Here is a 17,952-nt window from a genome sequence, read left to right as displayed (position 1 = left end):
CTGAACTGAACTGATGGGCTTCCCTAGTGACTCAGCAGGAAAGAATCTGCTTGCAATGCAGGAGACAAAGGAGATATGGGTTCAGTCCCTGGGTCTGGAAGATACTGATGAGGAGGAAATGGCAACCCACTCCAGTATTCCTGCCTGAAAAATTCCATGGACAGAGGAGCCTAGTGGGCTATAGTACAAAGGGATGCAAAGAGCTGGACATGGCTGAGTGACTGAAGCACACACACAAACACTGTGTAAATGGAAATCTAGTATATTATTCTTTTACAACTGGTTTAGTATTTTCAAGATTATTTACTGAGATTTACCCATAAAGATGTGCATAGCTGTATTTCATTCATGTCACTGCTTAACAGTTCTCTGCTTATACCACTGTTTACCTGTTTAAACATTGACGATTGTCTGGGTTGATTCCCATTTGGGGGAGGAAAGAGGCTGAAGTATTTACTCTCTCTCTTCTTCATGTGCTGAGATTTCTGCAGTAACTGCATTCTCCACCTATGTTACAAAGCAGCACTCAGATGACCTTTCATCCACAGCCGTTGCTTTCAGTGATTCTTACGAAGTTTTCCTACATTGTCCTCTCAAGTCTAGGGTTGGTAACAGCTTTTCATAATTTTTACTTTCTGAGTGTTTCAACATCTCTTGTTCTCTTAACCCTACTCAGCAAACACTGCTGTTAAGAATATTATTGCCCAGCTCTCCTAGCACTCATATGCACACTTTTCTGGGTTCTATTCCTATAAGTAAAATAGCTGGGTTATGGGGGTATCCATGTCTTCAACTCTACTAGGTAAACTTGAATTATTTACCAATGTATTAGTTTATGCTCCTTCTTGCAGTGTATAAATAGTCTGGCTGCTTCCCATTATCACCAACACCAATTGGCAGCTTAAAAAAAGAATTGCTGGCCTGATACAGATGAAATTGTATGTATAAATTTGTGTACCTCATTACCATGGCATTATGTTTTCCTATGTATCTTGGCCATTAGCTTTGAATTTTTAGTTTCCTAGTTATTTGTGTTATTGATTATGTTTTAGCGAACTTCAAAATCTCATTTCCTTCAGTGTGAAAGGCAACTATTTACAATGACCTAGAAGGTGCACTAATATTACGGCTTCCCTGATGATTCAGTGGGTACAGAGTCTGTCTGCAGTGCAGACAGGGTTTGATCCTTGAGTCGGGAAGATCTGCTGGAGAAGGGAATGGCTACCCACTCAAGTGTTCCTGCCCAAAGAATTCCATGGACAGAGAAGTCTAGCAGGCTACAGTCCAAAGGGTTTCAAAGAGTCGGACACAACCGAACGAATAAACACACAGACAACTGGCCTCTTGGTTTTTCCTTAAACGCTTTGGGCAAATTTGTATCTTAAGGCTTTTAAAAGTGTTGTCTATTAAGGAAAATACCTATCATTCCTTCAGTATAAACAATGGAATATCTTACACGAAAGGTAGCCAGGGAACCATTAAACAAGGGAGCAAACCAAAACCTAAGTTACAGAGCTTGCATGGCATTGTTCAGGGAGGCATGCCTCACAAATCCATGTGTTCTAGATTTGTTTTCTATAAGCAACTTCAAACAAAGATTATCTTGCTTAATGCATTACATAGCTAAAGACTCCTTCTAGAAAATATCATTAATCCATTCGCCAGAAGGTCTAGTTAGTAGTATATTCACAATCAAGTTGACCCTGCCATTTTATTTCCTGGGAATGTGCCATTGGTGATGGGAGGATAGTGAGGCACAGGCCAGCTGCTTCATTTGCTTCCTTCTCATCACCCTCCTAAACTTGGGGATTATCACTCAAGTCAATGGCTTGACTTAGCCAGAAAAAAAAAAAAAAGTCCTCATTGTTTTACTTTCAGCTTCCCTGTTGGGATTTTTCTTTTTTCCTCATGAAAAGGAGGACTCACAGTGGAGGGCTTTTCTTTCTCCTATGATTTGTTCTCCTTGACTCCTACTCTTTAGTGGTGGTTCTCAGTTGTTGTTCAGTTGTGTCCGACTATTTTTGACCCCATGGACTGCAGTATGCCAGGCTTCCCTGTCTTTCACTGTCTCCTGGAGTTTGCTCACATTCATGTCTGTTGAATCAGTGATGCCATCCAATCATCTTATACTCTGTTGTCCCCTTCTCCTCCTGCCTTCAGTGTTTCCCAGCATCTGGGTCTTTTCCAATGAGTTGTCTCTTTGTATGAGGTAGTCTAAGTACTGGAGCTTTGGCTTCAGCATCAATCCTTCCAATGAATATTCAGGACTGATTTCCCTTAGCATTGACTGGTTTGATCTTGCAGTCCAAGGGACTCTTGCGTCTTCAACACCACCGTTCAAAAGCATCAGTTCTTTGGCGCTCAGCCTTCTTTATCAGGCAGGGCTGAGTGACTTTCACTTTCACTTTTCAGTGACTTTCACTTTCATTCTTTCAGCCTTTATGGTCCAACTCTCACATCTGTACATAACTACTGCAAAAACCATAGCATTGACTATACAGAGCTTTGTTGGCAAAGTACACCTTCTAATTGCTTTATTCAGCACTCTTCTATATTGTGTGAAGAATGGGGGTGAATGACACATTCTTTTGGTTTATTTTCATTGTTGGCATTTGGCCACTTCTAAAAGCTATTTATTAAAACCTGCAATATGCACTTGGGATTATTCTCTAGTTTCAGTCTATAAAAAATAATTGTTCCTCTCTTTACTGCTTCCCTATTTTCTCCAAGATTTTTCCTGCTATTATGGTCAGTTTGGAGAAAGGTCTAATATTTAGGAGGGTGGAGAGACGAGAAAATCTGGATTTACGTTGCTCTTGTTTTTTTTTTTTTTTTCCCCCAGAAATCTCCATCAGTTTTAAATATGTCTGAATGGTGGTTTTAATTTAGTAGTGCTTCAGAAACATCTTAAGCATCTGGAAGTAAATTGCCATGTAGATATAAATTCATGAGGACAGTTGTCTCCTCCAGGTGCCATTCTGAGTTATTTATTTTCTATTCCCCATAATGTGTAAATATTATTGTCAGTGGCTGTAATACATGCCTTTCTGTGTATATGCCTTTATAGACTATATAATGAATCTGTTTTTTTTATCTTTATTGTGTAAAATAATTAGCTGCTTTAAAAACATTCTGAATCATAATATTTCTTTCCCAAGAAATGATTGAAGAAAACTATAAAAATATAATACATCACCAATATTTGGCATTTTTGCAGCATTTAAGCCTAGATCTATTGATTGTATAGACAAATATCAAGGCACCTTTGCCTCAAAAATGGTGAGCTCTGTATCTTGAGAGATATGGTAACTTGTATCCTAGATTATACTAATTATGCATATTATGGTTTTTTTTAGATTCATTGGAAGAATGTGAAGTACAAACTAATCTGAAAATTTGGACAGAACCACTTACTATTGAATTTAAAGAAGATAGTCTATCTTACATGGAAAAATTATGGCTTAAAAAACACAGAAGGTATTTTCTGATTTTTTTTGCATTATCAATAAGAAATGTAAAAGCTATTTTTGTTTCTTTCTTGTGTGACATGCTTTTTTTCATAGCAGTGTTATTTATGTACTTCACATCTTTGTAAATAATTTTAAAGCAATATTAAGTCCCTGTGAAGCTTCTACCATACTGATAAGAATTTTAATTCAATTTATATATGTAATGCATGATTGATTTAGGGTCTGTCTAAATGAAAATATGTATGTGGGGAAAAAAAGGCACAACTATGGTACATAATTTTTTAAAATTAGCAAAAATAATGCAATAAATGAAAGCTTACTTTGAAAGGTGATTTTTGAGGCTATTCTCTTCAAAAACTTTGAAACTACTTTTAAGTTAACCAGACTTTTAATTTTATAGTTTTATTAATAGTATTCAAATGTATTTTATTCAAAAACTGTATCATTAAACTGTACCATTTCATAAATTGTTTGAAAGCTAAACTATTAAATATCAAATCAAAATGATTTGGTACATGTTGGAGTTGTTCATAATTTTACCATGATATAAGAACCATAGTGGGAGGTACCTTTAAAGGCCAGGAGCTTGGTTTGCTCTGTAACAGTGAGACTCACACTTGCCTGTGAGTCAGCGAGAGACTATGGCAAAATACAGATTCTTCTTCAGTAGGTATGGGCCAAGCCTGAGATCTTGCATTTCTGAATTTCTACAGCTCCAATGTGATATTGTTATGGATAACGCTAGTCTCTGAACCACATTTTGGCATGTAAGGTGTTAGAAAACATGTCTAGAATATATCAGAAGAGTGGTTTTCAAACTCTTGTTTCACTTCCAGTAATGCAAAACCATCTCCTGAGATGGCTCACTCCATCTTTGGAACATTCTGCCTGCTGTAATATCTCCTAGTGAACTGTCATTTTCTTCTGATTAGTTGCTAAACTTGGTCCCGATTCTACCAGTTAAACCAGTTCAGTTCAGTTCAATTCAGTTGCTCAGTTGTGTCCAACTCTTTGAGACCCCATGAATTGGAGCACACCAGGCCTCCTTGTTCATCACCAACTCCCGGAGTTCACTCAAACTCACGTCCATCGAGTCGGTGATACCATCCAGCCATCTCATCCTCTGTCGTCCCCTTCTCCTCCTGGCCCCAATCCCTCCCAGCATCAGAGTCTTTTCCAATGAGTCAACTCTTTGCATGAGGTGGCCAAAGTACTGGAGTTTCAGCTTTCGCCTCAGTCCTCCCAAAGAACACCCAGGACTGATCTCCTTTAGGATGGACTGGTTGGATCTCCTTTCAGTCCAAGGGACTCTCAAGAGTCTTCTCCAACACCATAGCTCAAAAGCATCAGTTCTTTGGCACTCAGCTTTTTTCACAGTCCAACTCTCACATCCACACATGACCACTGGAAAAACCATAGCCTTTATTAGATGGACCTTTGTTGGCAAAGTAATGTCTCTACTTTTCAATATGCTGTCTAGGTTTGTCATAACTTTCCTTCCAAGGAGTAAGCGTGTTTTAATTTCATGGCAGCAATCACCATCTTCAGTGATTTTGGAGCCCCCCAAAAATAAAGTGTGACACTGTTTCCACTGTTTCCTCATCTATTTGCCATGAAGTAATGGGACCAGATGCCATGATCTTCGTTTTCTGAATGTTGAGCTTTAAGCCAACTTTTTCACTCTCCTCTTTCACTTTCATCAAAGGGCTTTTTAGTTCCTCTTCACTTTCTGCCATAAGGGTGGTGTCATCTGCATACCTGAGGTTATTGAGATTTTCCTGGCAATCTTGATTCCAGTTTGTGTTTCTTCCAGCCCAGTGTTTCTCATGATATACTCTGCATATAAATTAAATAAGCAGGGTGACAATATACAGTACAGACCAAATTGACTTTCTCCTCTTCATGATATCCTTTCCTATTTTAAAATAATATTTAAAATTTAAATCATATTTAAATTCATATTTAAAAAATCAGTCTTCATGGCTTTCTTGATTCTTTTATTTGACAGATTATCATATACCTTCAACTGTTTTTCATGGATGTATTCCTTTTCTTTCAATTTTCTTGTTTTGAAGGCATGCAATTAAGAGTTACAAAGCAGTATAAAGAATTTCTACATATCATTCATTCAGCATTCTCTAATGGCAGCATCTTATATAATCACAGCATATATCAACACCAAAAAATTAACACTGGTACGATATGAATCACTAAATTACACACTTTATTTGAATTTCAACTGTTTTTCACTAACATCTTTATTCTGTTTCAGGAATCAATTTAGGGTCTCACAGTGCAGTTTTGTCCTATCTCCTTCTCCATTGCAACTCCTTGCTCTTTCCTTGTCTTGCGTGACATGGACATGAGTACTTGCCAGGTGTTTCGTAGAATATACTCAGTGTGGGTCTAGCTCCTGTTTTTTTGTAATAAGACTGAGGTGTTATACATTTTAAGGAAGAATGCCACAGAGAGGAGGTGCCTTTCTTAGTGCATGATATCACATGATTATACTGTCGGTAGATCTCATCACCAGGTTGTTAACCTTGAACACATAGTTGATGTGGTGCTCACCAAGATTCTCTGCTATAAAATCACTCTTGCCTTAATAATGAATGTCGTGGTCTGTTCGTGCTATTAGAATACCGTAGACTGGGTGGCTTATAAAGATGTTTGTTTTTCACAGTTCTTAAGGCTGGGAAGTCTAAGATCAAGGTGCCAGCAGACTTGGTGACTGGGTTATCTTCTCACTGTGTCCTCAAAGAGCAGAAGGGGTGAGAGGTCTCTCTTTGTTTCTTTTATGAGGGCAGTAGTCCCATTCATGAGGTCTACTGTCTTGAACAAATCACCTCCCAAATGCTCACCACCTAATACCATCACCTTGGAGGTTAGAGTTTCAATATACAAATTTTGTGGGGACACAGACATTCAGAACAGAGCTTTCTGCTCCTGGCCTTCCACAGTTGTCCCACCTTGGTATCTCGGAAGCACAGAACATATTTGATTACACAGATTCACAGTTAGAGAGAAATCTGTCTCAGAATGAATCATGCATTGAATCTCACCCACATCTGACTTAGATGATATTTAGATAAGGTTTTAGAATTAAGACTAGAATTTTGAGGTGACAGTGGTACGACTTAAGACGTTGGGGTCTATTGGGACAGAATGAACATATTCTTTATATGCTGTTAAGTCGCTTCAGTCGCTCCACTGTTCTTGCCTGGAGAATCCCAGGGACAGGGGAGCCTGGTGGGCTTTCATCAATGGGGTCGCACAGAGTCAGACACGACTGAAGCGACTTAACAGCATGTAAAGAATATGTTCATTCTGTCCCAATAGACCCCAACGTCTTAAGTCGTACCACTGTCACCTCAAAATTCTAGTCCTAATTCTAAAATCTTATCTAAATATCATCAAAGTCAGATGTGGGTGAGATTCAAGGCATGATTCATTCTGAGACAGATTTCTTTCTAACTGTGAATCTGTGTAATCAAATATGTTCTGTACTTCCGAGATACAAAGGTGGGACAAGCGTAGAATAGATATTCCTATTCCAAAAGGGAGAAATTGGGAATAAAAAAGGAACAAGTCCTGAGCAAGTCTGAAACCTAACAGGACAATGCTGTTAGACCTTAACTCTGGAGAATTTTCCTTTGTTAATGCTCTGCTGTCCAGGCCCACTGGGGTGGAAAGCCCTCTCTGGACACACTGAGGCAGTAGTGCTGCCCTGAGCCCTGCCTGGCAAGGGCTGGGCCCCCAAGGCTCTGGGTAGCTCTACCTGTTTCGTCATCCCCATGACTTTGGGTGGCCCCATTCCTCTGATGACTCTGAGATGGGTCACATGGTTGGGATTCTCCTGACCTGGAACTGTGACTGTTCTAGTCTAGGATCATAAGGGCAGCCTTACCCTCAGGGTTTTACTGGACATTACTGTATTGGTGATTCTCTGTTATGGGAAGGATTTTTTATTATTTAGTTACTAAGTTGTGTCTAATTCTATTGTGACCCCATGGACTGTAGCCCACCAGGCTTCTCTGTTCATGGGATTTCCCAGGCAAGAACACTGGAGTGAGTTGCCATTTCCTTCTCCAGGGGATTTTCCTGACCCAGGGATTGGACTGAACCCACATCTCCTGCATTGGTGGTTGGATTACCAACTGCTGAGCCACCTGGGAAACCCAATGGGAGGGATAGCCTTGATAATTTCTGAAATAACTTCAGGACCACTCTTCCATTGGGTAGTAGCTCAAGTCTTCTGTTTAGATGAATGAGTGATCTCCCTGTTAGATGAACCTTTGGTACTTCCTGTTATACCTTTTCAAATTAATATTTTCATTTTCTCCAAATAAATACCCAGAAGTGGAATAAGTAAATCATATGGTAGTTCTATTCTGTTTTCCACAGCAGGTACACCATTTTTCATTCCCACCAACAGGGTATAAGGTTCTTATTTCTCCATATCGTCTCCAGCGTTTGTTGTTTTCTATTCTTAATGACAATAACCATTCTAGCAGGTTTCAGGTGATATCTCTTTGTGGTTTCAATTTGTGTTTCCCTGATGATCAGTGATGTTGAGCAACTTTTCATACACCTGTTGGCCATCGGTGTGTCTTGTTTGGAAAAATGTCTATTCAGATTCTCTGCCTATTTTTATTTGGGTTGTTTGTTTTTTTGTTGTTGTTGAGTTGTATGAGTCATTTGTGTACTTTCAATGTCAATTCCTTATTAAATATATGATTTACAAATATCTTTTTTCATTTCATCTTTTCATTTTCATTTTGTCAGTGTTTTCTTTGCTGTGCAGAAACTTTTTAGTTTGATGAAGTCCCAACTGGTGTAGTTTTCCTTTTTTTCTAGTGGATCTTTTAAATGCTAGGAAAGTTTCATGAAAGGGATCACACAATTTTTATTTATAGTATTTTAAGATGGATATTATCAATTAGTTGGTATTTCTACTCCAATCCCCCTATTTTAATTATATCTGCTTCTCAGTTCTAGCTGATCATCAGAAGTATGGGGGCAAGTGAAAATGCTGATTTCTCTACCCAAGCTCAGACAAATCAGTGTTTTTAAGGATTGTCTGAGGCTTTGCATTTAAAAAAAGATTTTCTCTGGTGATTCTGAGGCTAACAGGCCTGTATTGATTCACAAAATAAATTTAGAACACTCATTTCAAGAATGATTTGGTCAGTTTAGTTCCCCAAGTGAACTGGTCAATGCTGGGTATATATTTGTTTAAATTTAAAAAAAGGAAAATCTGGTGAGGTAATCCTATTCTAAAGCACATGTCATCTTTTATTTATGTGGCATGATCTTTTAACAAAGCAATGATGCTAGGGTCTTAATATCCAGAATGCAGACTTAGTTTGTTCACTAGCTAGTTGTTTGTTCATGGGCAAATCACTTTAATTCTCTTGGTCCACATTTTCTCACCTGCAAAACACTAAGTTTGAAATAGATCTAAGGGGCCCCTTCAGCTCCAACACTCTATTATCTGGACTCTACAAGGCTTTGGTTCAGAGTTTTGCCCCTAAAATTAGATGTTTTCACTTCATGAAGGAGTATGTAGATATTAGTATGTATGTTGACTCATTGGAAAGGACTCTGATGCTGGGAGGGATTGGGGGCAGGAGGAGAAGGGGACGACCGAGGATGAGATGGCTGGATGGCATCACTGACTCGATGGATGTGAGTCTGAGTGAACTCTGGGAGTTGGTGATGGACAGGGAGGCCTGGCGTGCAGCGATTCATGGGGTCGCAAAGAGTAGGACACGACTGAGCGACTGAACTGGAACTGGAGCTGGATGTGTATCAATAATTGAATTTTTAAAAAGTATTTTCACGTCAAACTGGAAAGAGTTTCCAGTGGCCAGATGCCAGTTTGTCTTTGACCTTTACTCTCTAATATTTTCCATCACTTAATTAAATTGTGGATGTAACATGACATGCTCTTCAAAGCTGGATAATATATAAATATTTTTGAGTGTACTGACATATACATTGCATATATTGGGAAAATTCACAGTCACAATTTGCCAGGAGATCATTAAATTTTTGGTGTCTTTGCAAGTTGTGAGAGAGGCAATATAGCAAAATGATTAAGAACATGGGCTTGGGGAGGCAGACTGCTTGGATTCAAATTCTCTTTGCTGCATTTACTCACTGAATGACCTTGAACAAGTTGGTTAACTTCTTTGTGCTTCAGTTTTCTCACCAGATTAAGATAATACTAATGCCTATTTAGTATTCCTATTAAGATTCAGTACCCCAAATGGTTTAGAACATAGCTTGGAACATTTTTTTTTTAATATTGATGTTACCTGTGGATATTATTAAGAAAGCCCTGACTTTTATATGTGAAACTCCACAAGCATATATAATCTAGAAGGGATGTGCAGCTACCTACTTTCTTAGTTAAAACATGATTCCCTTCCCCACTACTTTGGAATATCTTTTGGGATCAAATGCACAAGACCTCTAAAGATTCCCATGCTTCATTGCCTTGTATGTGAGACAGGCCACATCAGACCTCATTGTTAATTAGGTGAAAGAAAGATGCTTCAGCCACAGCATCTCATGTTCATATAGTGGAAACCTGTTTTATCACCCTGTTGGCTTGGTGGAAGTTTAGAAAAATATCTTCAGTTACCTTAGAACTTTTCAAAATATTTCCAAGGCTGTGAGATGCAACACACCTTTGTAAATTAGCTTTTTAAACAGCGTGATGTTTCATGGACTCCATATGTTTTTTGCAAGAACACTGAATTCTATCATAACTTTGATTTTCATCCTAAACAGAAAAACAGTAGGATACGCAATTAAAAATCTTGTGTGTTGTTAATTTGATTTACAAAATTGTTTTAGTAGATTAAGATTATGTTATGCAGTTGTACATTTCTTCTGTAAATTAGAGGTATAGCTATGATTTTCCTTATTAATTTTGTAAACTTGTTTGTGAAATGAATTAAGATCTCATCCAAAGAAATTTTAGATAATGTACTTTAGTCTTTTAATTGCTTCTTGTTTTGTAGAACTCCACTGGAGCAACTTCAAAACATGCTACCGGACACCTTCATACCTCAGTGTAAAACCACTAGTGAGGCACAGTGTTCTCAGAACGAAAATGATGAAGACAGTGATGGTTAGTTCAGCCTTGATTAGATATTTTTGAATTTACTATTTCAACTTATATACACTGAGCATTAATCAGCATCTGCTTTTGGTTTCCTTTACTGTATCATTCTCACTACACTGTACACTATTTTTAGATCAGAATGACACACACTCTCCTTCCTATTCTCTAGATGTAGCTTATTTTATTTTAAATAGCTTCATTTAAAAATTGAGTGTTAAATAATTTACTTGAGCTGGGAAAATTTAGAGTATTTATACCTTTGAGTGGCTGCACAGAAGAACGTTCTTCCATTGTTGCCTATGTTATTTGAAGATGAATTATCAGGTAAGGTATACTCTGGATGATATTATTTTTAATCTTATTTTCTAGTTGAGGATATCAAGATACAACCCCCAGCTCTTTTTCTGCCAATAGAAGAATTAAACATAGAGAGACCTGAACCATCTCTAAAAATAGTTGAACTGGATGATGTAAGTGCATAATGACCACTTATATTACTTAACAGAGAGGAAATTCATAACACATGAATAATATGTACTTACAACTACATACTGTTTTCAGCAAGATAATTCTGTCATAATTAAGTATAGTTTAATAGTATAAATTTACAAGTGTTTTAATTTAAATATGCTGGTAGGAATACAACAGACTATTATTTTAATGTAGACAGTAAATTTGTGAGCTAAACTGGTATTGTGTCGTAGTATGGGAAATAAGGAGATATTTCAATCTTTTAACTTGTAGAGATGGTGTTAATGTTTATTTTATTGAGTGGCCAAAAGGTTCGTTCCCAGATGAACTTTTTGACCAACCGAGTATTTAGTTTTCTATGTTATTATGCTTTTAAACAAAGATTATTCTCATTATATGATATTTATTTAATAAAATTTTTATGCATTTAGTTTGTTGAATGTCATTTAATACTTCTTATTTAAAGGAACAATAGTTTTAAGATTTAATGGATTTAGTATAATAATAACTTGAATATAAGCCTCTGGAAAACACCAAGTAAAATCAGCTGGAGCTAGAGTAAGTCAGAGCTACAGCTCCGGGGTGAATGCATTTCTGACTTTCTCGTCTTCTAGTAACTGAATATACCCACTGTCCTCAATATTGCTCTTTCTATGGTTGTCATAGTGAAGGAATACAATAGGGGAAGTACTTTTTGACATACTACTTTCTTTTTTAGGTTAATAGCTTCTGCAGTGTGTGTGTGTGTGTGTGTGTATGCCTAGCAACATATTTATTTCTGCTTTGGATAAATTGAAGATTCTGAAAAAATTAGCACATACAGGCATGTATATTTGTGGCTGCTCTTCATTAAATTGTTGCAGCATAGAGTAAGCTTATGACATGCTGGTCAGAAAACTAGAAACATCTACTTGGCACTGAGGGCTTCCCTGGTGGCTCAGTGGTAAAGAATCTGCCTGTAATGCAGGAGACCTGTGTTTGATCCCTGGTTGGAAAGATACCCTGGAGAAGGAAATGGCAACCCACTCCAGTATTCTTGCCTGGGAAATCCCATGGACAGAGGAGCCTGAACTCCATGAGGCTGCAAAGAGTCGGACACAACTGAGTGATTAACACTTGCACTTCACTTGGCACTTTGTGGTTACAAAATAAAATCTAAGTTGTTATGTTTGGCTCTGGGTGTGATAGTGGTGATAAGATGAACTATACAGCAAAAGCTCTCAACAATTATCTGTTGAATTTGTTTAGTTCTCTTGGAATTCATGTTCTATGGCATATAGTCAGTGAGTTTATGACATTTTTTGTGAGAAGAAAAATTCTCTAAATGCTGTGAATAAGTTAGCTGGTTAATGTATCATAAATTAGCTGAACATACTAATATTATACAACATTCGTTTAAGAAGACTTATGAAGTAGAATTTGAAGAATCAGGAAATGCTGTGCCTTATAAAGTTGAGTTAGCAGATGCAGACAGTCAACAAAGGTAAGATCTTTCTAATTCACTTTTGATGCTTGTTAAACACTCACAAAAAATTTCCTATCTTTTGAGAAGTCCACAACATAAAAAGCATATGAATTTAATGTTAAAACATATTTTACTTAAGCCATCTTTAAATTTGGGTACAGTATTACTGGGCTTTCCTGGTGGCTCAGTGGTAAAGAATCTGCCTGCAGTGCAGGAGATTCCGGAGACACAGGTTCAAGCCCTGGGCCGGGAAGATCTCCTGTAGAAGGAAATGGCAACCCACTCCACTATTGTTGCTTGGGAAATCCCGTGGACAGAAGAGCCTGGAGGGCTGTAGTTCATGGGGTTGCAGAGAGTCAGACATGACTGAGCATAGCACACAATATTATTAATATTTATCAGCATTCAATAATTAGAAAATTATCTATATTATATGTTTATGCTTTACCTAACATCTGGATTATTTAATAGATGCCTCATTTAGGAATTGTCATTATTTGAAGTGACTGACCAAGTCTTATAGATTTCATATAAACTTTCTTACTTTCTGCAAAGATACTCTTTGGATTTTGCTTGCTTCAGTTTGTTATGAACCCTAAATAAAAATGTATACTAATGATTAGGTTGAGAGACAAAAAAAAAAAAAAAAAAGCCTCCAAACTATAGATTACTTCTTAGATAGATTTTACTGTGTGATAAATAAATGAATTATAATGATTCAGGTTGTAACTTTTAAAAAAATTTTGTCATTTCTGAATGAAAAATAACATCTTGCTATATCTACTAGTAATATATAAATTATTCCAAGTCCTCTCTGCCGTTGAAACCTTGGCTAGGATTTCAGGTGTTTTGACTGCAAAGTATTAAGTTGGGTAAACAGCAGAATGAAGCTTCTACTAGGTAGCCCCTACACCGATTCTTTGTTTATATGTTCAGATCACCTTAGGCCCCTGTCAGTATTTTGGAACAGCAGTGGGCCTAAGTGATGCCCTTGGACCTGAAAGTATTCTGGCTTGGAGAATTTCATGGACAGAGGAGCCTGGCAGGCTACAGTCCATGGGGTCACAAAGAGTTGAACAGGACTGAGCAACTTTCACTTTCACTTTGGACACATAGACCCAGATATCTAGCAGCAAATGTGCTTTTGGCAGGAGACAACCAGATTCTGGTCAGTAGGTAAGAGGTTTATACTTATATGCACTACTACAAACCTAAGGAAGTACAGCATTTCTATTCTCTAATTTGATTCTTTTATATATTTTATCACAAGCCTTTCCCTTGACCTCCATGTTAGACAGGCAGAGAGAGTTACTGATTATGGTTTGGCAATAGTTTTGCATATTGGGTTTTTGGAGGTGCCCATGGAGCTTCTTTTCTAGAAAAGTCATAAAGGATCATATGTGACACAAAAGAACCTTTCTGGTCAAGCATAATCCATGAGTTTTTATGGTGGGATTATGTAGAGCTTGCAGCTTCCCTGGTGGGCTCAGCACTAATGAATCAGACTGCAATGCAGGAGATCACCGGCAAAACAGGAAATGCAGGTTCCCTCTCTGGGTAGGGTAGATCCCCTCGTGAAGGAAATGGCAACCCACTCCAGTATTCTCACCTGGAAAACCCAATGGACAGAGGAGCCTGGCAGTTACATTCCACGGGGTCACAAAGAGACACGGATTAGTGACTAACCCACCCACTACCATGTAGAGCTTACATAATATCAAGTATTATTAAATTCAACTCATAGAAAGTGTTATTCAGTTTTAACTATGCTTGTATATGGTAATCATCATTAAAATTGAGATGTAAATACCACATAAGGCTTTTGAACCTGTATAGCCATGATGAACAAATAAAAAGTTTATTTAAGCAATAAAATCTTGTTTTCATCAGCTTGATGAGATGGAAAGATATCTATTCATTTTTAGAAGAAAGACCATAAGAAATTAAACTTACTTTAGACTATTTTTTAAAAAAGAAACTTTCAATGAAAAATTTGCCGTTAAATCAGGTTTGTTCCAGTTGCCTATTTCTTTTAAATTCATAATACTGTTAAGGTACTTGCTGTTTTAGAATGCGTCTACAGTATGTTGATACAAGTATTAAATTAATGTGAATAACCCTATTTCCTTAAGGTTTTACTGTATTTAGTTTAATAAGCTGAGTTTTAAAATTTATTTTTATTTATTTATAATTTAATTTATTAATTTATAATAATAAGTAAATTACTATATTTATTTCAATAATCTGAGTATTTTAACATTTTTATGTATAATTTCTTTCAACTATGTTCTCTTGTTTGTCCCTAAACATGAAAGTCACACATTTCGTGATTATCAGAATGCTTTTCTGTATGAAAATGATATCCATCAACATCATGCATTTACCAAGAGAAAATCTGACCTCTTCCACCTTCATCCGAGTAACAACTCTTTTCTTTGTAAAGATAACTCAAAAGGTAACTTTTTAAATTTTTGCTTAATATTATTAACAGTGAATATTAGTAATTTTATAAAATTAATAGGTATTGCAGGTTATATAAAGCTTTGCCTATTTTGCTGTTCATTTTAAACCCAACAAATTTGATACTCAGCACATTGGTTGAAAATATGTAATTTTCTATCAAATATTCTTTTTAGTTAATGGATAATGGTATTTGTATTCAGAGAAAAAAACAGCCAATATAAAACTACTCTGAAAGTTATACCCGAGCTATCATTTAAAAGTTTACATGGTTGGGCTTTTAGGGACAGAAGTCTGATTGGCATGCTTTACTTTGTTCTCCCTTGCACTATTTCTTTTCCTAAAATATTTGAGTTGTAAAGTTTTACATAAGTGATAAAACCAAACCAATACAAATCATCTCTTTATATAGCTACATTGTTATTACTAGTTGTACCCTGGAGATCTATAGATTAGAATACTATGTACTAATGTCTGGTTTTAATTTCCAGATGCTGAGATCATTTTAAAGACAGTCATAGCAGAGTATCCTGGCCTGGGGGTCAGATTTTGTTTTCATTTCTGCCTTAAATCACTGTGTGACCTTGAACATCTCACTTCCTTTCTTAGGTCTCATTTACCAAAACTAAAATATGGGAATTAGATGATTTCTAATCTGCTTTTATCTATTTAGGATTTTATTTTATCTTAGATTTTCAGAAAAACCAATAAATATTACTTATGTGAAGAATTTGAGAGAGATCAGAGATCATTAATTAAAGTAACTCATAGTAAAACTGATGATTACCTTTTCACTGGGTAGCAGATGGTAGAGAACAGTGATTTAAGATAATCCTGCTGATTTTAACATCTTCGGCTACTAAGCTTCTAGATCATATGACCATGAACTATATCCATATGGGAATTTAGGCCTTTGCAGGGCTCCAAGTCTAGGCCATGAGCTATTTTTAATCTTCCTGAGGCATGGTGTTACAACTGTGTTTGGGAAAATGCTAAATACAAATGCCTATTAAGTGTTACTTTATAAGATTCTTGATTTATTTAAATAGACTTTATTTTTTAAAGCTGTTTCAGGTTCATAGGAAAATTTAGCAGGAAGTACAGAGTCCGCATATACTCTCAGCCTCCACAAATTCATAGCTTCTTCCACTATCAGAATCCCAAACCAAAGTAGTACATTCGTTATGTATCATTTTTACTGAGTCCCCAGGTTATGTTAATGTTCTCTCTTGGTGGTGTACATTCTGTGGGTTTGGACAAATGTATAATGACTTGTAACCAACATTATAGAATAATTCAAGGTATTTTCACTGCTGTAAAAATCCTCTGTGCTCTGCCTTTTCACACTACACTCCTTCCTAACCCTTGGCAACCACAGATCTCTTTGCTCTCCAGTTTTGCCTTTTCCAGATGGTTATAGCTAAAATCATACAAGTCTTTTCAGATTGACTTCTTTTACTTAATAAAATGCATTTAAAGGTGTCCCCATATGTTTTTGTGGCTTGATGGCTCACTTATTTTTATTGCTGAGTAGGATTCCATTGTCTGGATGTATGACAACTTTTTTATATGTTAACTTATTATAGGACATCTTGGTTGTGTTCAAGTTTTGGTGATTGTGAGTAAAGCTGCCACAAAAATCCATATGTGAGTTTTTGTTTAGACATAAGTTTTTAACTCATTCAGGTAAATAACAAGGAGCACAGTTGTTGGATCATGTGGTAAGAAATATATTTAATTTTGTAGGAAACCACCAAACTGTCTTTCAAATTGACTTTACCACTTTTCATTATCACCAATTAATGAGTCTTACTGTTCTTCATATTCTTGCCAGTATTTGGATGGTCAGAGTTTTGGATTTTTGTGATCCTAATAATCGTATTGTTCTTTTCAGTCTGTCTACCCTCTGATGCAGAAGGATAAGAGGCGGAAGCCTCCTGATGGGAGAGACTAACTGAGGGGGAAACGGTCTTGTTCTAATGGGCAGGGCCATGCTCAGTTCAGTTGCTCAGTCATGTCCAATTCTTTACGGCCCCATGGACTGAAGCATGCCAGGCCTCCCTGTCCATCAACAACTCCTGGAGTTTACTCAAATTCATGTCCATTGAGTCAGTGATGCCATTCAACATCTCAGCTTCTGTGGTCCTCTTCTCCTCCTGCCTTCAAATCTTTCCCAGCATCAGGGTCTCTTCAAATGAGTCAGTTCTTCTTATCAGGTGGCAAAAGCATTGAAGTTTCATCTTCAGCATCAGTACTTCCAATGAATATTCAGGACTGATTTCCGTTAGGATGGACTGGTTGGATCTCCTTGCAGTCCAAGGGACTCTCAAGAGTCTTCTCCAACACCACAGTTCAAAGGGACCAGTTCTTCAGTGCTCAGCTTTCTTTATACTCCAACTATCACATCAACACATAACTACTGGGAAAACCATGGCTTTGACTAGATAGATCTTTGTTGACAAAGTAATGTCTCTGCTTTTTAATATGCTGTCTAGGTTGGTCATAACTTTTCTTCCAAGGAGTAAGTGTCTTTTAATGTTTTGGGAGCCCCCCAAAATAAAGTCTGTCACTGTTTATACTATTTCCCAATGTGTTTGCCATGAAGTGATGGGACCAGGTGCCATGATCTTAGTTTTCCGAATGTTGAGCTTTAAGCCAACTTTTTCACTCTCCACTTTCACTTTCATCAAGAGGCTCTTTAGTTCTTCACTTTCTGCCATAAGGATGGTGTCATCTGCATATATGAGGTTATTGAAATTTCTCCCGGCAATCTTGATTCCAGCTTGTGCTTCATCTAGCCCAGGGTTTCTCATGATGTACTCTGCACGTAAGTTAAATAAGCAGGGTGATAATATACAGCCTTGACGTACTCCTTTCGCTATTTGGAACCAGTCTGTTGTTCCATGTCCAGTTCTAACTGTTGCTTCCTGACCTGCATACAGATTTCTCAC

The 17,952-nt window shown here is 37.0% G+C and overlaps 1 protein-coding gene across 4 annotated transcripts in view; it reads left to right on the top strand.

The window, feature by feature from the left end:
• Positions 1–17,952, top strand: part of ZBBX (zinc finger B-box domain containing) — a 121,388-nt gene that overhangs the window by 75,044 nt on the left and 28,392 nt on the right. For 3 of the 4 annotated variants that reach the window (XM_040248255.1, XM_040248240.1, XM_040248262.1), the window contains 5 exons: positions 3,357–3,477; positions 10,502–10,611; positions 10,975–11,075; positions 12,477–12,559; positions 14,857–14,996. In XM_040248255.1, the coding sequence (XP_040104189.1) occupies positions 3,357–3,477; positions 10,502–10,611; positions 10,975–11,075; positions 12,477–12,559; positions 14,857–14,996 (555 nt within the window). The remainder of the gene's footprint in view (positions 1–3,356; positions 3,478–10,501; positions 10,612–10,974; positions 11,076–12,476; positions 12,560–14,856; positions 14,997–17,952) is intronic. The other variant, XM_040248246.1, reaches the window with a different exon arrangement.

This window comes from Oryx dammah, unplaced genomic scaffold (genome assembly GCF_014754425.2).
Source record: "Oryx dammah isolate SB20612 unplaced genomic scaffold, SCBI_Odam_1.1 HiC_scaffold_2, whole genome shotgun sequence".
Classification (NCBI taxonomy): Eukaryota; Metazoa; Chordata; class Mammalia; order Artiodactyla; family Bovidae; genus Oryx; species Oryx dammah.
The sequence above is the reverse complement of the archived record's forward strand: the minus strand, read 5'-3'. Positions and strand labels throughout refer to the sequence as shown.